This window comes from Hippocampus bargibanti, linkage group LG14 (assembly GCF_051943395.1).
Source record: "Hippocampus bargibanti isolate YZ-2025 linkage group LG14, ASM5194339v1, whole genome shotgun sequence".
In the NCBI taxonomy this organism is placed as follows: domain Eukaryota; kingdom Metazoa; phylum Chordata; class Actinopteri; order Syngnathiformes; family Syngnathidae; genus Hippocampus; species Hippocampus bargibanti.
In genome coordinates this window covers 3,051,724-3,075,946 of record NC_142747.1, presented here as the reverse complement: position 1 = coordinate 3,075,946, position 24,223 = coordinate 3,051,724, and the positions used below count along the sequence as shown (strand labels likewise).

Below are 24,223 nucleotides of genomic sequence, written 5' to 3'. Positions count from 1 at the left end.
CTGGATTCCTATAAACGGAGACTTCGACGCCATCTTGTGGTATCTTAATCTGAAAGGAAAACGGGAATTGGCAACTAGCTAGTTGATTGGTTTCATAGGGGTAAAAATAAGCACTTCAGGATCGTTTTCACTCTTTTCACCTTCACATATAGCCCAGCAGACCCCCCCACCCAACCGCCTCCCGCCCACCATCCCCAAAAGTACAGGACGCACCAGCTCCGGAACCAAATCTGCGCTAGCGACACTGGCAGGAAATCAATGCCATCTTACCCCCCCCCCCTTGCCTCCCCCCCCCCCTCTGGCTGTATAATGTCCACTCCAGACTTGAGCGCAGCTGTCACGCCGGCGTCCCGTGCCTTATCGGAGTGGGCACCAAGTCCCGCGAGCGCATTGTTCATCGCTATTGGCTAGCACGGCGTTCGGCATTGGAGGCATGTGCCAAGTGAAAGCCCGCAAAGCCAACCACCCCATTCTCCCCCGCACACACTCCGTCTTCCCAAGAAAACATGCTCGTTCGAGGTCAACCGACGTCTCCGGACAAGTTGTGTCCATAATTTGTAAAATGGCATCAAATAATAATAATAATACATTTTATTTCAAGCGCCTTTCAAAACACCCAAGGACACTTTACAATAAAAACAATAAAACAAAGCACATAACAATAAAACCATAAGTAAAATGATACATAATAAAATAGCAGATAGAACTATACATTGAAAGCAATTTTAAACAAGTGGGTTTTGAGGTGAGCCTTGAAAATAGGGAGGGAGTCAATATTACGGATGTTGGGTGGAAGAGAATTCCAGAGTTTGGGAGCAGAGCGGCTGAAAGCTCTGCATCCCATCGTGGTGAGACGGGCAGAGGGCACATAGAGGTGAAGGGAGGATGAAGATCTGAGGGACCGAGAGGGAACATAGATTTGAAGCAGGTCAGAAAGATAGGGAGGGGTAAGGTTATGGATGACAAATGACTTCTACTGAGCATATTTTACAAAGATTTCGCCGCATATAGCGATATTTTACGTTTTAAGACTTTCGCTCAATATTCCGGACGTCTTGTTTTTGAGTCGGTGACGAGTCCGTACGTGACGTCACTGAAGGAACGCCCCTGACCGAAAAAAGGACACATTTTAGCAGTCCTTCCATCACGTCAATGCATTTTGCTGTGCTTGGTTGGTCTGAAAACGTCATGTTGCACCAAAAAGAGCCAGAAGAGGGCGACCAAGCTCCATATAAGGAATTCATCAGCCTGTGGAAACGGGCTGATTAATTCGTCACACGGAGCTTGGTCGCCATTTTCTGCCTCTTTTTTGGTGATACGTTTCCCCCGAATGTTGCCTTAAAATGGCACAGAATAAATTCTTTCATCGATTGCAAACATGTATGCTTTCCTCTTCGAACTATTTGAATCATATTCATAACTGGATGTGTAACAAGAAAGCATATTCTCCGAATCTGAAGCCATTGTTTTGATTCTCCAGCAATGCAAGACGTCTTGGCGTGACGTCACGAACTGGGGGCGGGACTTTAAAGGACAATCGACGTCACTTTTTTGTTTCTTAACTGACCTCAGAAAAACGTTTTATAGCATCTAAAATACCCAAAACATGCAGTATGATATTTGTATTCACAAGCAAAACACCAATAAAAATGACTTAAAGTGTCCAAAATCTGCAAAAAAATTGATCTGCGAATTGGGCATTCTCAGAAAGTCCCGCCCCCAGTTCGTGACGTGTTCGTGTACGCTCACTAGAAGTCATTTGAAGCTTCCTTTTACAAATTATGGACACAACCACATGTCCGGAGACGTCGGTTGTCCATTAAGCGTCAACAAAAAGTGATGATTTAAAAAAATACCCAAATTTCAAGGGCAAGGGAATGCGTCTTTAACGATAGGGACTGAGGCTATCCTTATTTATTATGCAAATGAGAACCATTTGCGACTCAATTAAGTGATTAGAAAAGCTGTCGCTCTGCGTCTCCCTTTTGTTTCCCATCTTTTTTTTGCTTTGCTTTTCAGCACATTACGGTGATGAAGCCATTACTTCTTCAAGTGAATGCTAATGAGTTTTTAGCTCACATTTTAATGAGCTATACATTACCACAACCCCCCGCGCATTAGGCGGCGGTGGGAGCGTGCGCCACCATTGTTGGGGTGCGTCGAGAGCACAGGTGTCAAAGTCGATAGGCTCGATAGATCAGCATGGAATTTCTTAAATTTGATTTGTTTTCGCGGGCTGAACAAAATGATGCAGCTTGCTAGTTCGCTCACTAACTAGCTAGCTCGATTTGGACACTGGTGATGGAAGCAATTAGCCAGCTGAATAGAAAGAGAGGTATCTCTAGCTAGCTTGCTAGCTAGCTAGCTCGATCTATCAGCATAAAATTTCACAAGTTTGATTTTTTTTTTCACTGGCCAAATAAAATGATATGGAGGGCCAGATTTGGCCCCTAGGCCTTGGCTTTGACACCTAGGATGTAAGAGATTGGCCAGCTAGTTGAATAGAAAGCGATCTAGCTAGCTCGTTGCAGCATCTCATGTCTCGGCTCTTTTTCTTCAAAGCCAAAATTCTCCTGCATATTCCCCCTCAGATGCACCAGTGTGTTACGGCTGCCTTTTGAATTTCTGCCTGGCATTGCCATATCGCTGTCATCCGCGCGCGACTTGTCTTGACCGCATTTGCTGCGTCTTATCACCGCGGAAAAAAAAGATGAAGAAAAGTGACAGTGTTATTTCCAGTCCTCTGGGCTGCGATGGAGGCGGACGGCGTTGGGAGATGCTATCGGGGAGCTCACTGGGCGCCAGTTCATTGACACCCTGCACACCGCATCGTCTGCAGTTGCAGCAGAAATGTGCCTGCCAGAGTAGAGATACAGAGAGAGATACAGTCAAAACTGGGTTTTCCGTCATAATCCATTCCAGAAACATGTTCGAAAGCTGATTTGTTTGGAAAACCGAAACATTTCCCATTATAATCAATGCAATCAATGGATGCTTATTTTTGTTTTCATCAATATTGAACAATACAAAGACGATTTGCTGAGATCACGTCTGCTTTTTAACTCATTCACTGCCATTCCTGAATTATTCTGGAATTGAAATGCATGACGTGGAGCGCCATTCCCAAATGTGTTCGTTTTTTTTTTTTTTTTTTTTGGTACATCTCAATAAGAAGAAAGGAGCGTCAGCGCAGAGCGCCGATGCATATGTGGAACTGTTGCGGCTTGGAATTGAAGCAGATTTATGTGGAACAGGAGATGTGAGACAATCTCTTTTCGTCAATGGATGCTACAGCTGCGTGTTTGCATTCAACATTTAGCTTGTAGTTGACATGCACATTCCACCATGATGTCCCTGATCCACTGGTGGAAAGACGCTTTGATCCTCTCCTCTTTCATCTCGAACTGTTTCATGTCATCACAAAGAGGGTACAGCAAGTCCTGAAGAATGAATGTCTCTCTGTGTCTTTGTTTTGTCATATTGTCTCTATGCTGTCATATTATTTGTTATTTAGGTTTTTTTTTTGTTCTTTTGACTTCAAGACGGCGCCGCGAGAGTGGCTGCCTTTCCAGCAGCTCATGTATTTCGTTTTTCTACTTTCATTCCTTTCATCACTTTGCTGCTGTGAAATGTAAATTTATCCACTGTGAGACTAATAAAGGCATATCCAATCCAATCCAATCCAATCTCAAGCACGGATAACTCCGGGCCATATTACTTAGGAATTAATTGTTTTTTTTCCTTGTTTGGGTGCCGATAAAGCGCTGGCCAGACCTATGGCGATGTTTATTTCCCTTCCAGAAGGGGGCAGCATTTCATTATAATGTTAGCGCTTTGTGCTGTATAAAGTGCTGTATAAACCAATATCGCCATCCAATATTTCTGATTCTGATTCTTGTAGTGTATTCAGTATAGCCGGCCCCATTTCAACCCCGATCACTCCGGACCCATATAAATTAGGAATCAACTCTTTTTCAGATGAAAGAAGATAGTCTAAGGTTTCTTGAATTTTTTATGTCATCTTAAAACTCAATATTCTGTGGGTCCTGTAATTCGAGTGACAAAAACCCTGGCAGGGGAGTGGACACATTTTTGCATATACTGTAGTTTGGCAGTAAATGAGTTAATTTTTGTGTGCAGGAAAGCTAATACAGAAAGGATGGAAAAAATTCAACATACCTTCCCCATGACTTTTATTTCTTTTTTTTTTTGTATGAACGCGGCCATTTCAAGCTAAGATAACTCCAGACCCATATCATTGAGGAATTAACTCATTTTTTCTGATGACAATTTTTTTTTTTTTTTTTAGGAAGTGCAAAATCGATCCATCCCATCTCCTCTGGTGGAGTCAAACACGTCCCGATGGCCTCGGGCATGGCGTCAAATGCTAATGGGAACAACACGCCCCTGTGTTTTGTCTGCTTGACAGCTCAACTCGCTCCCTCTTTCAAAGGGTGGCGCCCAAAACGTCGTCATCTGCCTCTTTATAAAACCTTCGCTCAAATGAAAACGATGTCATAGCTCCGAGCGACGTTTTTTTTTTACAGCCAGTGTGTTTTTTTTACAGCCAGTGTGTGCGTGTGTGTGCGTTTGTGTGATTTTTTTATTTTTTTTTTCAATCGGAGCGTTAACAGCCGATGTCCTCCCCCCTCCCTCTGGCCTCTCCTGTTTCTCAGTCTAATCACCTGGCCCCAGCACAAAAAGCTTTTATTAGTGCCATAAAGCAGATGAATTAAGGTTTTGGATTGGATTGGACGTACATTTATTCGTCTCGCAGTGGAGAAATTTAAATTTCACAGCAGCAAAGTTATGACTTGAAGAGGAAAGGAAAGAAAGAGGTAGAAAAACAAAATACAGGAGCTGCTGGAAAGGCAGCCACTCCATCTTGAAGTAAAAAAAACTAAAAGGATATGACGACACAAAGACACAGAGAGTTATTTATTTTGTTGTGACGAAATGAACACGCGTGTGTTTGCAATGTGACTTGCAGTTGAAATTCAGCAATATTAAAGTTTAAGGGTGTGTATGGGGACATTTGGAGAAGGTTATCCATCATGTTGGTTGAGGTCATTTTTCTTCAAACGTCCTCTGGGGAGGAGGGGGTGAAGGTGCTCCCTAATGGGACCGCATGTTTTCGGTGTGTTCCTGTTGGTGGATGGCTTCGTCAGCACTTCTCTTGCGATGCGAGCGGCAAGGAGGCCTCAGTCAAGGCTGCTCACTCATCTTACTGACAAGCAATGTCATAAGCGCCACATGTGTAATGTTGGCGGGCTGGAGAGAGGGCACCGTAATATGCAGTCGTTCAACGTTCTTGCCATGTATGCCGACCCTGTTGACATGAAAACATTGGGTGCACCTTGCAATCCAATATTTTAAACCACAGGTGTCTAAGTCACGGCCTGCGGGCCAAATCTGTCCTGCCACATCAATATTATTCGGCTCGCCAAAGCCAGTCAAATTAGTGAAATTCCATGCCCATCTATCAAGAAAGCTATAAAGCTAACAAGCTAGCTAGCGATCGAGCTATCTAGCGATCGAGCTATCTCGCTATCTAGCGATCGAGCTGGCTATTGATCGAGCTCGCTATCCATCGAGCTCGCTAGCAATCGAGCTAGCTAGCAATCGAGCTAGATAGCTGTCTTTGGCTAGCTGGCTAATCCCTTACATCACAAGTGTCAAAGTCAAGACCCGGGGTCCAAATCTGGCCTGCCAAATCAGTTTATTCAGCCCGCGAAAGCAAATCAAGCATGAACTTCCAGGATGCTTGCTAAAGTCCGAACCAAAATTTTGATTTGTCGCATGTAAACCACAATAGCAGTCGATGAAAAGGTTTCTTCAGCCGTCATCTATACTTCTTTGAAGGTGTCGGACGTTTTGCTTCTTATCCAAGAAACTTTGTCAGCAAACTAAAGTCTTACTGGTAGTTTTTGCCCTATATATATAGGTCTACTGTCCAGACATGGCGGTGCCGGACTCTGCTATGATAGGTCCCTGCTCTCAGGTTGGGGGGAGCAGAGGACTACTACCTGCCACTCCACTGATTGTTCCTGTTGTACTATTGTACTATTGTAAAACAACTAAATCCTTCATTAATCCGGTTTGGTGGGGTGAGGTTCAATTTGGATCGTTCGTACAACACATTACTTAGGCAAAATAGGATTAGGAATACTGATGAGGTGATACCGGTGGAAGTGGAGCATTCAGGCCCGTCGTTAGTCACAACAATAGGAACAATCAGTGGAGTGGCAGGGAGTAGTCCTCTGCTCCCCCCACCCTGAGAGCAGGGACCTATCATCGCAGAGTCCGGCACCGCCATGTCTGGACAGTATATATATATATATATATATATATATATATATATATATATATATATATATATATATATATATATATATATATATATATATAGGGCCTAAACTACCAGTAAGACCTGCATGGGAATTGACTTTTGGCAATTTTGGCAGTGACCCCCCCCCACCGGCCCATTTAACGTGATCTTGGCGAGCCAAACGAAGGAATGAGAATAATCAAAACAGCCCACTCCTCTAATCCTCCCCCGAAAAAAGTAGTCAAGATTAGTAGTTTGCAGATCCTGCTCCTGCTTCGCCTGCAGCCCGATCCAACCAATAACGCTTGCCAACACAGAGGAATGGGGTGTCAATGAAACCAAACATATGAATATTCATAACCCAGGAGGAAGATTTTGGGCTGGCGGGAGCTTCAGAAGGTTGAAGAGCGGAGGGGGGGGGGGTTCAGACGCTCTACTGCAACTCGGCAGGAGACGAGGTGTTGTTGGTATGGTTTCACGGTCGAAATGCAATTATCCTTCGTCCAAGACCGGATGCCTTGAGGGCCGCCGAGCAGGAGCTGGGAGTTCACTTTCCCCGCATCAAATCTGCGCTGCCTTATCAACCGCTTGACTTTGCCCAGACAAAAACATAAGTCCCCTCACGGGTGCTCCCTCCCACCGGCTTGGGATGCGTGCCCTGCTTTCACCTGCGTAGGTGCTCCTGTTTGGGTTTCAAGTAGGGAAAGTCGCCGCAAGGTCACAGCTCCGGGTTTTGTGTACTCATGGAGGCTGCGATCTGACCCCTGATTAGCGGTAGTCCAAGGATGGATGAAAGCTGAGATCTGTGGTCTGACATTGGGTTCCGATACTACACCAGGGTGTCAAATGTTCACTTTTATCAGAGTGTGGCTTTCCCTGCGAAAATTGGAATGAAATTCCTGTTCAATCAACCGACCCAAGTGGGTTCCTGACTCGATTCCCCCGGGTGCCAACGTGACTGAATGGAGGGGAACAATTGCAGGCAAACACATCAAGCCATCCTTTAAGTCACGGGGGTTTATTTGTGGATAAAGCAAACAAAGAAGGGGGGTATGAGTGGAAGAACGGGGGCGACTAATTACCTCCCAAGTCCTACGCGGAAGGCATGGAAACCCGCATCCTAGCTTGTCGGCGTCTCGTGTGGAGTGCCCCCATTTGCATTCCCATCACTGCAAAGTCTCCCTCTCCAGCCGCCGATAATTGGTTTCAACGCTTCCCGCCAAACTCTCGTCATCCCTCGTCCCCCTTCTGAGGCGCAAAGGGAGAATTCCCAAAGTGGCATTCCTGGGATGAGGCGAGAGAAAGTGCTGTGAAGTGGGTCAGGGTGACCCTCGTGCCTCGCACGACTATGGATTCCTTAAATCTGCATCCAAACCTGGTTGAGCCTTTGAAATAAGAGATTGTGACAAGAGTGACGGCTTAAAGTTCTGCTTTTGAAGCCGAGGTTATTATGTTAAACACAAGCTGATCTTCAAAGTACAATTTCAAGTCGGGAAGGGCAAAGAACTGTACCAGAACAGTAGCAGGTTTTGGAGTCAAAAGGATTGAGTGTTGTTTTTGCCGTCCCTCCCTTTTCAGTGCTACGCGATGACTTCCGGCAGAACCCGACTGATGTGGTGGTGGCGGCAGGTGAGCCGGCCATCCTGGAGTGTGTTCCTCCCCGAGGTCACCCCGAGCCCACCATGTACTGGAAGAAGGACAAAGTGCGCATCGAGGACAAGGACGACAGAGTCACGGTCGGTGGCCCATCTTGGCCTGGCCCCATCTCGGCACGAAAACTCCAAAGACTTCAAACCAACATTGCCGTTTCAGATCCGTGGAGGGAAGCTGATGATCTCCAACACGAAGAAAAGCGACGCCGGCATGTACGTTTGTGTGGGCACAAACATGGTGGGCGAACGGGACAGCGAGACGGCACAAGTCACCGTCTTTGGTAAGATGGATTTCTGATCGGAATTTTCTGCCATCTGGCAAGACTGCGAATGTTCGGAGTTTCCCTTAGAGACGAAGTGAGAAGCTTGGTCATCCCGAGAGGGCCTCAGAGTCAAGCCGCTTCTCCTCCACATCTAGAGGAGCCAGCTGAAGTGGCTCGGGCATCATATTTGGATGCCTCCTGGTGAAGTGTTTCGGGCGTATCCCACCGGCAGTGTTTCTCCATTTGCAGAGCGACCGACCTTCCTTCGCCGGCCAATCAACCAGGTGGTCTTAGAGGATGAGACAGTTGAGTTCCGCTGCCAGGTGACCGGAGACCCCCAGCCCAACGTTCGCTGGAGGAAGGACGACGTGGACGTCCCCCGAGGGAGGTAAGACGACCCGCCGTTCAAAACCAAAGCATTCCACGACCACCCACCGTCTCCATTTTGGGGTGTGGGGAGGAGGCAGTTGGGGGAAATATGATATAGAGCCAGTTTGCAATCGAATAAGAACCCCACCGAGGGTTGCAGGCACGCTAACACGCAAGCACGCATGCAGAAACAATTAAAAACAGCAATCTGCCACATGGCGGGGAAAAGATCCACAAACGCCAAATGAACTTGTCAAGTCAGAACAGATGCTTTGTTTTAACGGCCCGATGATCTAATATTTATATATCTATATTCCTCGCCGGATGCCAATGTTATTATGGGATGGCGGCGGACAAAATGAAGAGGGATAATTCTGCACCAGCAAGATTAACTCACTCACTGCTATTCTCAAATGTATTCGGGAATTGGAAATACGACGGAAAGCGCCATTCCGGAATTTGTTCGGGTTTTGGGTTTTCTTGCTACGGTGCCAATAAAACCAGATCTCTGGCAATGTTTTTCCCTTCCACAAGGTGGCAGCATTTCCCTTTTTGTCCATGTTAGCGCTTTGTTGCAGCTTCAGCTGTTAAAGCGTTACATAAACCAATATAGATGTATTGCATTGTATTTTGGACAGCTGCCCTCATTTCTAGCTCAGATAACTCCAGACCCATATAACTTGAGAATTAATTCTTATTTTCTGGTGAAAGAAGAGAATCTAAGGTTTCTTACACTTTATGTCGTCCTAAACCTCAATATTCTGTGAGACCTGGAATTCGAGTGAAAATGACAAAAACACAATTTTTTGCACATCGTCTGGCAGTCAATGAGTGAAAAAAACACAAATAAAAAATTGCTCAGGTGATTAATTTTTTGAATGGGTGGGGGGGCTGAATTGCGCATCCATATGTTGTGAGATAGTCAAGCAACTCTCCCGGCAGACGTCGTCATAGCTTTTCAGCATTCTCGCTTCACCTATTTTAGCAGCAATCGCTGACTAATGCCATTACCACAGCGGCGCAGCCCTCCCGCTACCACTTGTTTGCAAAACTTGCGACATCAGAGCGATCACACGCTCATGCACATAGATTTTACGACAGTCAGTAAAATCGAGAACGAATGACTGATAAGAGGTTAGGAAGTGCCACAGCCACCTGTAAATATTGTATTATGTTCACAGTCCGTGGGGAGAGTTTTCAAAACTTGTCCTGACATTATCCCAGTCCATCTAACTTTGGTCAGAAAAGCACTTCTCTTGTCTCATCGATATTCCGGCAATGACGTGTTGGACAATTATCTACTTTGCTCGAGAGCAAAGTTGACATTCCCCGCTCGGGAACCGTGGAAAAGTAGAGCCAAGTTGGCTGCGCTCTGCAGCGTCATTCCTCTTCTAATGGAAAACAGAGTTAGCGGCCAATAAAATGCTACTGTTCCCTTGTTGTGTCTGCCTGCCTGCCTGTGTGCGGTTGCCGTCGGCTGGCGGGAATTCCTATTCCAATTGGGAAAATGACGTTTGGCTTTGATCTTTGGAGGCAAAAGCAAGCCAAGCGCAAAAGAGGAGCAGGTCACGGTCCAAAGCCTTCATCTCCATTTCGTGGGGGGATTTTCATTCCATTTTCCCCCAAACGAACCAGCTCGCGTCGTGTTAGCATCCTGGGAGGTGGCTTCCGCTGTACAGTGATACCTCAGCTTATGAATTTAATTGGTACCCAGAAAGTGTGTGAGGTGAAAAGTTCGTCTTCCAATCATTTATTTCCCATAAGAAACCATTAAAATGATAATAATCCGTTCCCAGATCCCCATAAAACATAATTTTCTACTAAATAAGCCTTAACACTACACAAAAGATATCTTATTTTATGTATAATAAATGTGCTATGGTATTGTAATTCAAGTGAGCAGAAATGCGACCTTTGAACCAGAAATGTCAGCAAATAAAATAAAATCAAAAGCATTTCAGGGATTGGCGGCGGAAGCTTTGTTTGTGTTGGAATGTGGCCATCGGGATTGCGTCATACCGTGGCAGTGCGTCATATCGGCACGACTGCTCGTATAGCTTTTCCAGCTTCCGGAGGTTTTTGGGGTTTTGGGGTGGTGTCATGCAAACTACGTCTTCCCGCCAGATGTGATTATCCAAAGAATCACCGGCCGTAAACAACTTGACTTTTTTCTTCACAGTTTTATTGTCGGTGGAATGAAATAGCCAATGTAGATCTGCCAAAAGCAACAAAGCACGACTCTCCTGCGCTGCGTAACTTGTGAAAACACACGCATTATGAAGATTGATACTGTCGTAAATCCAAAATAAAACATTTGCCAGTTCAAAAGGGGGATGAAAACTCCTTCTCAAACAATTACCGTTTTTTTCTGGTGTATAAGGCACACCCAAAAGCCATCGTTTGCTTCCAAAGGTGACCCCGCACCTTATATGTGAGGTAATATTGTGGTCAGAAGAAGTGGTGCATCAACCTAGCCTCTACTGTAGCATTTTATCATGCAGTATACCTTATATTTGGAATTTTTTTATCTATTTATAGATTATACATGATGCCCCGGCTTACGAACGCTTTAGCTAACGAATTTTTTGCCTTACGAAGGTTAAATTCGCGACAATATAATCTTGGCATACAAACTATTTTTCGGGAAACACACGGAGCGCCACAATGAGTGATGTTTAGTTCGCAAACGAGCTGGTTTTTGGAGCTCCTGAAGCAAGGGAACCAGCTATTAATGAGGTTTCGAGTGTGTCTGCCTGCATCTGTTGCTGTTGCAATATCACAACTTCTAAGATGTACAACCTAGAGCACCTTTTTCGGCCTCCATTTTCCAAGCGGGTAGCGCCACCGACCAAGCAACCACCATCTTCCCACATTGCCGCACGCTTGATACGATGCACACGTATTTAAACATGACGGTGAGAATTGAAAGCACTTTTTGCCTTTTGTGTGCTTCCATTCAGTCAGACCTTGACCGCCTTTCACTTTATGAAGGTGCACCACGCGCTCTCTGCGAGGGGGGGAAAAAGAAAAAAATAAGAGGAAAAAAAACATACAGCCAAACGTTGGTTTTCGAACGTCTCGGTTCGTGACCGATTCGGTTTTTGATCACAAATGTCATTTTTTATGCCTTGATTTGCATCTCAAAATGGGTTCTTGATCAAACTGAGTGCACCTAAACGCACCACTCGACTCCCCTTCGCTTCCTCATATATCGCTTCCTGGTGTCACGTCTCGTTGTGTCGACGTATGATCCTCGTGTCGCTTTTTCCATTGAGAGCAGGCAGTTTGTAACTTTGTATTGTTCAAGAATGATGTAAAAAGAACAGACATTTATCATAATTTAACTACAGTAAAGTCTCGTTATATCGATATTCAAGGGAGTCCGAAAAAATATCGATATAACCGGGACTATCGATATATCCGACCCTGTTTGCATGTAATTTTCTCTGTGCGTGCATAGAAATAGTATCGATATAACCGGGACTATCGATATATCCGATATCGATATAACGAGACTTTACTGTAGTTTGAAAATACACTATTCAGAGGGGGTGCCAGTCAAACCTACGTTTTCGAAAGTCTCGGTACTCGACCAAAAATGTCGGCTATTTTAAGCCTGCATTTGCAAACGAAAATGGGTTATTGATCAAACTGAGTGCACCTAAACGCACCACTCGACTCTCCTTCGCTTTCTTATACATCACTTCCTGATGTCGTATCGCAGTGTCCGACGCATTCGTGTTGTTGAATAACGTTTGTTTGGGATTTTTTTAACTAAGAAGAAGACGTGTTAGATCTCCACAAATCGGACGCTATCCTCGTGTAGCGTTCCATTGTGAGCAGGCGTGTTAGTATTGTCATATCGATTAATAAATAAAAAGCAAACATTGATTATATTGATTATAATACAATACAATACATTTTGATTGAAAATAGGAAACTTTTTGATTTTCAAACGAATCGGTTTTCAAACAGATTTCTGGAACGGATTCAGGCCGAAAATTTAGATTTGACTGTATTTGATGAATACGGGAGCGAACGTCATTGAATGATTGATCGGGCGCCTCGTGATCTCTATTTGTCACCGGACATCACTTTATTATATCCCGTTTCTGTTTATGTAGCGCTGACATCCGTTTATTCCCGCCAGGTACGAAATCAAGTACGACAAGGACGACTATGTGCTGAGGTTGAAGAGGGCGTCAGTCAACGATGAAGGCACCTTCAGCTGCGTGGCGGAAAACCGCGTGGGCAAGCTGGAGGCCTCCGCCGCCCTCGTGGTTCGAGGTAACAAAATGTCGCAAAGCATGTTTTTTTTTTTTTTTGCTTTTTTGCTGCTTTCTCGGCTTGTTGTTGACGTTGGCCGCAAATATGGTGGCGTTTTATCAATCGTGTCAATTGTTTACATTTCCCAGTTGCCCTACTTGGCCCGTCCCTCTCCAGTTGTCTTTGCAATCATCCACTCGCCATCTCAGGGAAGCCATTTCACAGTTTACCGCTCCCTCACCCAGGGGGTTGGCGGGGTTCATAAAAAGGCCCTAACCATAATTTCCCGGCATTGTTGGAACTCCTGCTGCGTTGGAGGTCCCCTTGGGGGGAGGGGGGGATGCAGCACCATAATGGGAAATCTTGAAATTGCCATTTTTGATTGGATAAGCCTGTATTAGTCTCGCCGGGAAGAAATGTACATTTCTCAGCGGCAAAGTGATGAAAGGAAGAGGAAAGGAAAGGAAGAAGTAGAAAAGCCAAAATACAGAAGCTGCTCTCAAGGCAGCTGCTCTCAAGGCAGCCATTCTCGCGGCGCCATCTTGAAGTCAAAAGAACACACAAAAAACTATGTAAAGCAGTTCTAAATGAAAGAGGAGAAGATCAAAGCGTCATTTTCACCAGTGAGTGAATCAGGCACATCATGGAGGAACATGGACGTCTGCTACAAGCTAAATGTTAAAAGTAAACACAAAGCCGTATAGCATCCATTGACGAAAATAAATTGTCTTACATCACCTGTCCCACGTCAATCCGGTTTAATTCCAAGCCGCAACATGAATATATTTTCATTAAATGAATCAATATGTGGTTTTATTTATTAGTGAATGACGTAAATATTGTTGTTTTTCTTTACTGTACTGTATTTTCCCACACCTAAATGATTTCCGTGTTTTTACAAAGCTGACCGTGCACTTTATAATCCAATTCGCCCTATACATGGATTTTTTTCCAAGATATTTCCATTGACGACTTTTGCAGAACACATTGTAGCAGTGATCGGCGTATGCATAGAGGGCCCGGCGGCTGGCAATTTGGGTCATTGAGGCAACTTCCAGCATATGATTCCACCCACCAAAACTCTGTACACTGACACCGAACCCCCGCGCGTGCATTGAAATATGTCAAAAAGTGACATTTATAATTTTCATGTTGCATCATTCTACATCTAAGGTGTCATACTCATTTTTTTTTACACAAATTGGACCTTGCCTATCTTGCTTTGTGTTCAACATGCCCTTCATTCTGACTTTGATTTCTTTTTTGTTTTCTTTTGAAATGTTTCTCTTCTATTTTTGTTGAGCGTTTATTTATTCATTTGTTCTTATTTTTTCTTGTGTGTGTGCGTGCGCGTATGTCCACCCCTCCATTGTCGTGTCTCCAGATGGCCGCGTGGGTAAGTCAGCATCCTCCTGATTTGAATCCATCCCTGCATGCCCACTTCACAACCTGCTGATATTTTGCTTTTAACACGTTACAGAGAACCAATTGCACTTTTATCCTATTCGTTCTGATTTTCACCCCATCGGAATACCTCAATTTACGAACGCTTTAGCTCACGTATTTTCGCCTTACGGACATTAAATTCGTGAGCATATAGTATTGGCTAACAAACTAGTTTTCGGCGGATGAATACCAAACCACACGGTTGTACAGCGCCACGGTGGCTGGCGGACTAGTTTTCCTCACCACCTTTCTTTGAGTGCAAATGTGGTTTGTTATCGAGTGGAGTAATTTTGCTATTATGGAAAAAGACCCCACCACAGGCTAATGTTAAGCCGAAGACGACACAAAAGAAAATGACGGTCGAGCAGAAGAAGGAGATCAGCGAAAAACACCAACGAGGTGTGCGTTTGGGTGACTTAGCGTCCAGGTACCAGGACACTAAGTTGACCATCGCTACCCTCCATAAGACCAAGGAAGCTAATAAGGGTGTTTCCGTGTTGTCTAAGCAACAGTCTCAGGCAATAGAAGAGGTTAAAAAATTCTATGGTTTGGATGAATGAAAAGCAGCTGGCAGGAGATTTGAGTGAGCGTATTATCGCAGAGAAAGCACGGCAACTTCACTTGGATATCATCAAGCAACTACATCAACGACCATCACAAAGGTCAATAAAACGACTTTATTATATAGTAGTTTATTTACTTAATTACAATACAATAGCACATTTATGATACATAAAATAAGGTATATTTTGTGTAGTTTTAAGGCTTATTTCGTAGAAAATTATGTTTCATGGGGACCTGGTAACTGATTATTCTCGTTTTAAGTGTTTCTTATGGGAAATAAATGTTTGGAAGACAAACGTTTCGCCTTACACACACTTTCTGAACCAAGTTCGTAAGCTGAGGTATCACTGTATACACATGTAGTGGTCCAACCTTTGAACTCCTGTTTCTTTTCTGTCTGTCTTTCTCTTCATTCCAAAGAACTCGTCATGAATTAAATATGGACACCGCACCAATCGATTTTTTTTTTTCTGGGTAGGGTGACAGGAAGCAGCCTATCCTCTGTCATGAATGTGTCAAAATCAAAACAGTCTCAGTTTTCCCTCATCCGACCTGTGAAACGATCACACACTGACAACCTGCCGCTTCAACGAACTTTTTTTTTCCCGGACCGGGCATAAAAAAGACCGTCCTCATAAAGGAGATTAAGGATGGTTGTTTTCAACACCAAGGTGCACACAGTCGCTTTGTTTGTGTTGATTTGATCACATCGTGCACAGAAAAGAATTGGTCAGAAGCGAAGGAAGCTATGGATAATCGTTTCACCGTTTGCGCTTAAATGCTAACGGAACTCCATGTGACACCTTGTCATGTGTCGCAAACTGTCGCGGGAACTAAACTATCACGGGAAGTGGCCTGGCTCTTCCAGCGATATCTGATTCGCTCATTCAGTAGTAACAAACCAGTTCACCAAAACCAGGATGTGAGTTTCAATTACCCCCAGCATTTGTATTCGCAGACTGTCGTCAATAGAAATAGGACATGGCGTTAAACAAAAGATAGGGCATGATTTATGAGTTTTATTTTTAGTATTTTTTTTTTCGATCACCAATAATTGAATCCTATAATATAGAAATATTAGAATGCATTAAATCATTGTAAACACACACACACACACGATGTACTATGACACAGGTGTCAAAGTCGAGACCTAGGGGCCAAATCTGGCACACCTCATTTTATTCGGCCCGCAAAAGCAAACCAAATTTGTGAAATTCCATGCTCATCTATCAAGCTAGCTTAGCGAACCAGCTAGCTTAGCGAACCAGCTAGCTTAGCGAACGTGCTAGATAGCGAACGAGCTAGCTCACTTTCTTTCTATTCAGCTATCTGTCGATGAGAAGGTTTCTTCAGCCGTCATCTGTACTTTTTGAAGGTGTCGGACGTGTCACATCCTATCCAAGGGGCTTCGTCAGCGAACTAAAGTCTGACTGATTGTATGAACGATCCAAATTGAACCTCACCCCACCAGACCAGTTTAATGAAGGATTTAGTTGTTTTATGAGAATCGCTTCTTTTACCCCCCTTTCAAACCATCTATGTTCTTTCGCTAAGATGTTAACCTCATTGTCGTCAAATGAGTGGTTGCTAACTTTTAGGTGCAAATGTACTGCAGATTTGCACCGATTTGCGTTCATACAATAGCCTGCTTAAGCAACACAGGTTAGGCAACATTCGTAATGCTGATGAGGTGATACCGGTGGGAGTGGGGCAAATAGGCCAGTCGTTAGTCAGGAATGTAGGAACAATCAGTGGGACCACAGGGAGTGGTCCTCTGCTCCCCCCAACCTGAGAGTAGGGACCTATCATATTTGTGTCCGGCGCCGCCATGTCTGGACATTAGGGATATATAAATAGGGACGATACGACCAGTCAGACTTTAGTTCGCTGACGAAGCCTCTTGGATAGGAGGCGAAACGTCCGACACCTTCAAAAAGTACAGATGACGGCTGAAGAAACCTTCTCATTGATGGACCACTCCTGTACGACTGAGAGCTTACACAGACGTTTTCAGCTATCTGGCTAATCCCTTACATCATATGTGTCAAAATCAAGGCCCGGGGGCCAAATCTGGCCCGCCATATCATTTTATTCGGCCCGCGAAAGCAAATCAAATTTGTGAAATTCCATGCTCATCGATCGAGCAGGCTACCAAACGAGCTAGGTTGCAAACGAGCTAGCTAGCAGAAGAGCTAGTTAGCGAACATGCTAGCTAGCTTTCTTTCTATTCAGCTAGCTGGCTAATCCTTGATAGAGGTTGTAGATAAGGTTGACTTGAGCGTCATGTGTTTTGAAGACAGCTCATAAAAAAGCGAGTGAGAACGGACAAGACGGCTGGTGGCAGGTTTTTTTCGTGTGTTTATGGATGCAGTGTGACGGAAGGCGAGGGAGGCATCTGAGTCCCCGCCAGAGCGTGATTTAGAAGCTCAGTATCAGTCCCGGGCTTAGAGAGCCACAAGATATCCGCGCTGCACAAGGCCAAGCGAGAAGACAGTAAATCTGTGGCCATCTGTAGCCTATGTGGATCTTGCACAAATGCAACACGCGCACGGATACAAGCGCCGATGGAGGGATTACACAGAAAAAGCAGCCAAATGGGACCCACGTGGGCCTGACTGGAACCAGCTGGCTTGTCAAACTTGAGAAGTCGTAAGAAAAAAGAAACGGGCAGGGGACACAATGTTGCGGCGCGCCAACGCTCGACGAAATCGCTTTGAAAGCATTGTCAACAATCCAGTCGGATGTCGATAGTCATCAAAGTCACCATTTCAATGCCAGCATTCAACAGTAAGTTAAATGAAAGATTTCTCCAATTGTCACAGCAGACGTAGGATTCAAAAATTGATGAAAGGGAGGTTTTTTTAAATCAAAATGAGGTTTACGTCTGTGTAAACTCTCAGTCCAACAGGAGTGGTCCATCGATGAAAAGTTTTCTTCAGCCATCATCTGTACTTCTTTGACACCTTCAAAGAAGTACAGATGACGGCTGAAGAAACCTTTTCATCGACAAAATGAGGTTTCTTCACAGAAAAACGTTGGTAACAAAGAACCGAGCAAAGGTGAGATCAAACCAGGAGCGCTTGCAAAAGGTCACAAACGAGATCAACGTAAATCGCTTGTCAGCTCAAAGGACGAGAGAAATCCGATCCACACAAATTTGAGATGACGTAACGAGGAATACTGCAAGAATCCAAACAAGGGTGCGAAAAATCCGACTGAACCCTCCGCACCCTGCCCACGATCTTTTCCAGCGACTCCCCAGGCGCACCATATCCAGCAGACATTTAAACAGCCCCGTTGGTCGCCATTAACTCTCTAAACAGTAACCTAAATACAACTGTATAGTGCCTCCATTTTTCTTATGATGGTACTAGTGCAGCGTTTTCTACCGGAGACAAATTCCTTGTGTGTTCTACATACTTGGCAATTAAGATGATTCAGATTCTGATACTCATAAAAACAAATAACGAGGCAAAAAATGGAGAGTCATTTTTCGAAAAAGAGTCGTGAGCAGGGCTAATAATCCGACTGTAGTCGCAGGTTCTTGGAGAAAATCCGACTTCAACGGGCAGTTAGGACGGCAGAAAAAATCATTGGCACCGCCCTACCCACTCTCAAGGACTTGCACACTGCTAGAATCCAAACAAGGGTGCAGAAAATCTTACTGGACCCTCCGCACCCTGCCCACCACCTTTTCCAGTGACTCCCCTCAGGCAGGCGCTCTCGATCCATGTGCACCAAATCCAGCAGACATTTAAGCAGCTTCTTCCCCCAAGCCATTAACTCTTTAAACACTAATTTTTTTGATGATGATACTAGTGCAGCTTGTTCTACCAGCAACAAATTCCTTGTGTGTTCTACATACTTGGCAATAAAGATGATTCTGACTCTGATTTTGAAATCAGTGTCCTGATGGTTTACAAAAGCAGGCCCTGAGGCTACTCAATAGCACCACAAGTCCACGGTCTTGGTAGAGTCTGTAGGGTTTTCAAGCGACGCATCTCAACTCGCCTGGTGTTTATTTTCAAAGCGCCTCCGTCAAGTTGTCAGCAGCGAGACGTCTCAACGTCGGTCCAGCCCGAAGCGGCGTAACGCAACGTCGGTTCGGGCTGTCAGACCTAGCCCTGCGAATATCGACCGCGCTGGCTTTTCGCTGTTCCGCTTCAAAGTTTGACCTTTGGCATGTCAGAAGCAAATTCCTTCCAATTTCCTTTTTTACTAAATGGGACTGTGTCTTCCCCTTTGAGCACCTGTTTGCGTAGTGTGTTTCTCCGTTTCTAGTGGTGATTTACTGATTGTCAATGTGACTGCCATTCATTCTTTGGATGAATGGCCAGCCTGGTTGCCACGTCAATGGTCGTTGGTGTTCTAAACCCAAACCTGGATCTCAGTCTGCATGGATTTTGATGGGTGTACCCTTAGCATTGGCTTGAGAACCTGCGGCGACCCGCCACTCTGATGTTTGACTTGACTCGCCTCCACCTTTTGGTCATACTAATATTGAGGTTTTAAATTCCAGCCGTCCCACAATTTGTCATCCGTCCGAGGGACCAGATCGTGGCCCAGGGACGCACCGCCACCTTTCCGTGTGAGACCAAAGGCAACCCTCAACCTGCCATATTTTGGCAGAAGGAAGGAAGTCAGGTAAGACCACCCCACCGCGCCGTACCTCACACAACAGCAGTTCAGTAAATACCCAGGTATGGTCCAGATCAGGTAAAGGGTCCCAAACCCGGATAAATACAGAGGGTTGTGTCAGGAAGGGCATCTGACATAAAAAATTGGCCAAAACAAACAAGCGAATCAACCCTCTGAAGATGGAGGACACTGATTCGCTGTGGTGACCCCTAGAAGGGAAAAGCTCAAAGTAAAAGAAGAGTCCAGGTCCGGTAAAGACTAGTCCCACGGTAGATCACCTGCACCCCATCGAAAGGAAAAGAGAGAGACCTGTTGAAGGGAAACCCTCAATGAAATTAATCTTTTCATTCTTGGAAAATTGAAGAATCAGGTAGCCTTAGGATTCGACTGTGGAGTGGGCTTCCCGATAAACATGGACCTTCGTTCGATGAAAAGGTTTCTTCAGCCGTCATCTGTACATTTTTGAAGGTGTCGGACGCTTCGCTTCTCATTCAAGAGGCTTTGTCAGCAAACATTTTTTTTGCTGCTAGCTTTGACCCTATATACATACAGTATTTATATCCCTACTGTCCAGAGATGGCAGGGACAGACCTCTGCTAGAATACGGTCCTGCTCGAAGGTTGGGTGGAGCAGAGTACTATTCACTGAGGCTCCACTGATTACTTCTATTGTTCTGACTAATTATGGTCTACGACTGACCTGATTGCCCCATAGACCACCGCCACCTTACACAAACGTATGGACCTTGGATGTCATGGTGGAACCGACTCAATCTTCAGCCGCTATGCGGAGACCCCCAGATCGTCTCTCCCCGCCGCCACAGATACACTGATCTTCACAGTTCACTATCTATCATGGGTATCTTGACGACCGATGCGCCTTTTTCCGCCAGCATGCCTGGCGAAGCTCTAATCGCTACCCCTCCCCATGACCCGCCGTCGTGATAAGAACGATCCCATCTCCCACCGGAGCAGTTAAGTCATTCAAAAAGCTCGCAACACTTGACAACAGCAGCAATTAGGAGCCAGTCGGGGCTTGCCGATCAGCCGGCTGATATGATTCTGATATGATTCACACGCTCGCATGTCGCCTGCAGGCCGTCAAAGTATTCCTCGGAAAAATGCGTGTTGTCTCTAGTCGGCTCGATGTTTACCGCTAAATGCCGACATTGACTCACTAGTAATTTCGCGGGACGGGCGGTGGCGAAGGATGTTTCACTGTTGAACTTTCGTTCAGTCGAAGCGCGATGCTCCTTATTAACCGCCAAATAATGAATTCAAGTAGGTGACAGAAAATGATGTTTCATTCCGACCTTCTCACTCGTAACGATAAAGTAATAATAATAATAATAATAATAACAGTAGCCAAAATGGAACTGTATAGTGCCACTTAGCAGTTTTTTTGACGACGATACTAGTGCAGCGTGTTCTACCGGAAACAAATTCCTTGTGTGTTCTACATACTTGGCAATAAAGATGATTCTGATTCTGATTCTGATTCTGATAATAATAATACAAATAATAATAATACATTTCATTTCTAAGCGCTTTTAAAACTCTTAAGGTCACTTTACAGTCACGGGATACGTTTTTCTGGGGGAGTGCAGCGGCAGCCACACACGCCAGCGTTCACTCAACCCGGAAGTAACTTCAAGCTATAATAACCAAACAAATACATAAATATATAAATACATACATACAAATATACAAATAAATACATATATAATAAATACCTAATAAATATGTAATTAATAATAAACAAAGAAAGAAAGAAAAAAATACTTAATAAATAAATACACAATACATAAAAATACTAATAAATAATAATACTAATACTAATATTACACAATACAATACTAATAATAAATAAACAAATAAATACAAATAGTTAATAATAAATAAATATACAAATAAATAAATACACAAACACTGCACAAGCATTGAGGAAACACAACATAAACACACCGGTCAAACCACACACAACTCTCCGTCAAATCTTGGTACACCCAAAGGACAAAATACTCCCGGAAAACAAATGTAACTCAATATATGAAATCCGATGCAAGTCATGCAATAAATCATACATCGGGGAGACAGGAAGGAGTTTCAATACAAGAAAAAAAGAGCACAAGAACGAGTGCGAGAAGGAGACGGCAACAATCCAAACAAGAGCAATAAAAGAACAAGCACAACAGGAGCACCATAAATCAGCCATCACGGACCACTGCAAAAGAGAGAACCACATCATGGACTGGGAGAAGGCCAGAGTCATCCGCACCGAAGACAACAAACATCAGCGCTGGATCAGGGAGGCCATTGAAATCCGAAAGCGAGGACCAAGGACCATCAACAGGGATGAGGGAGCTTACATGCTCTCTACTACCTGGAGCAGCATCCTGGAGGGACGAGCGGACAGCGGGGGGCGTGGCTTGCCTGTCAGTTCTGACAGGTAGGTCACGCCCTCATAGCAACACCAGCTGAAAATGGCGCGTCACAGCAACATCCGTGACACTCTGACGAAGGCGGAAGTAGTCGCCGAAACATGTCAGGTATTTGAACACCTACAATACACTGTCTGTAAGTAAGGAATCTGCTTAACATTAAATACACAAACAATTAAAATATATAATAAATAATAAATAAACAAATAAATAACAAACAATACTTAATACTTAATATATACACATAAATATTAAGTAAACACATTGTAAAAACACTGAATAATTAAATAAATATGCACATACATAAAAACAAATCATACATAAACAAATAAACAAATAAATAAAATACTGGATACTAAACAAATAAATAAAGTGTTGAACGCTCGTCTCCGAGGGACGTACTCATTTGTTCAATGCATCATCTCACGTGTTGATTTGTTGCATTCAAGTGCTTTGCGCTAATTACATCTCATGTACTTGTTCTCTACCAGCAAAGAAGCCCGGAGGCACGTAACGTATACATGCCTTTCCACGGCATTTCGTTGTAACCATTTCCACTAAAATGGCCGCCAACGACCGTGCGTCATGGCAAACGTTTTTCTCTCACAAGTCAAATCAGTTCTGGGGTGTGTTTTCCCTTGCGGAGGAAGCACTTCATCACCAAGCCGCCCAGTAACGCTTGTAACTGCAACCGTGCGTTTTCCATATAGGGGCGACACGTCACCGAATCCTCCCAGTCCGCACTCGCCAAGCTGATAAGGCGTCCTTCCAACAATGGCGCCCCATGGAATGTTTCCATGTTTACAAATGACAGATGTTCGTCCAATCTCACTGTCGAGCCATAGCCCAGGAAACTCCCATGTGCTGGTGGTGCAAACCTGATGTTCAGTTCTAGGTGTTTCCGGGCGGGTTCCGTTGAGTCATTGGGCCCTTTGTCTGTCTTGTCGCAGAATTTGCTGTTCCCCAACCAGCCGCAGCAGCCCAACGGTCGCTTCTCGGTTTCGCAGGGCGGCGCCCTCACCATCTCCTCGGTTCAGCGGGCCGATGCCGGCTACTACATCTGCCAGGCGCTGACTGTCGCCGGCAGCATCCTGGCCAAGGCGCAGCTGGAAGTCACTGACGGTAAAGCTACCTTTCACTGCAATTTTCACCACCTTTAGCAAAGTGAAGAAGTCCCCCAACACCCCAAATGATGTCTCAAGGCTGTGGGGATCATCAAAGCTGCTCATGTTCTCCCTCTTGGTGGCTGTTCAACTCCAAATTCAATCGAATAATCGAGTACAGGTAACATCCGAGTTACAACCACCCGTACTTACGGCCATGACCGCCAGACCCTTATTTTTTTTTTTATTCTACGCCTGACACGCAAGCAGCCGGCAATGCGCACTAGAATTTTGGCCGACCAGCATGTCACACACTCGCATAGCAATCTACTAAGTGACGACACTCAATACGGTAGTTATACAGTGCAGATACAGTACTGTACACTACTTTTTTCTTTGGCGTCCGCCTGAGTCCGAGCGTGTGTGTCGCGACCTCTGCTGGCCGTTAGCAGGGTGAGCGATTTTGTATTTGTACATACAGTATAAAGATTTTGTCTTTGTACCTACAGTATGTTGTCTTAATGCTGTATTCTTTACGTATAAGTGTTTTCTTTAACCCACTATATAAAATCTAAATATAAAATATACATTGATAATATGAAATATAAAATGATAAAAAACGACACTAAAAGGTAAGTATAACCTTTATAAATGAACTGTAAACAGTTTTGTATACAGCACAGGTACAGTTTTACAGTAATAAAAATCGATAATACAAACTATAAAATGATAAAAATGACGCTAAAAGTTATAACGTTTATAAATGAACAGTAAAAAGTTTGGTATACAATAGTATTCAATAGAAAACGTTGCTTAAAAACAATTGTGACATTGTGTCGTGTAAACGTTACGTCAGCCATTTTGAATGGATTTCCACTCACGACCGTTTAACTTGCGACCATTTTGTTGGAACAGAACCTGGTTGTAATTTGGATGTTACCTGTACATCAGTATCCAAACCATCAACGTAGACAAGTACTTTTGGTAGTGTACCCTAAGACTCCTCGCAGTGAGACCAAGTCGGAGTACAATGTCTGCCATTTCTCCACCTCAAGGGGAACCAAAGCATCGCCCTTCAGTTCAAGTTTAACGATCGGTTGGTTCAAAGGCTTTGTGATTGAGTTACTGCCATGGCCAAAGAGTTCTCTTGCCTG

At 44.4% G+C, this 24,223-nt stretch overlaps 1 protein-coding gene across 1 annotated transcript in view; it reads left to right on the top strand.

Moving 5' to 3' along the window:
- robo2 (roundabout, axon guidance receptor, homolog 2 (Drosophila)) overlaps positions 1 to 24,223 on the top strand; it is a 367,855-nt gene that overhangs the window by 271,646 nt on the left and 71,986 nt on the right. Inside the window, exons 3-9 of the mRNA XM_089012942.1 lie at positions 7,907 to 8,064; positions 8,141 to 8,261; positions 8,493 to 8,631; positions 12,763 to 12,899; positions 14,263 to 14,274; positions 19,408 to 19,532; positions 22,917 to 23,088. Coding sequence (XP_088869068.1) covers positions 7,907 to 8,064; positions 8,141 to 8,261; positions 8,493 to 8,631; positions 12,763 to 12,899; positions 14,263 to 14,274; positions 19,408 to 19,532; positions 22,917 to 23,088 — 864 coding nt within the window. The remainder of the gene's footprint in view (positions 1 to 7,906; positions 8,065 to 8,140; positions 8,262 to 8,492; positions 8,632 to 12,762; positions 12,900 to 14,262; positions 14,275 to 19,407; positions 19,533 to 22,916; positions 23,089 to 24,223) is intronic.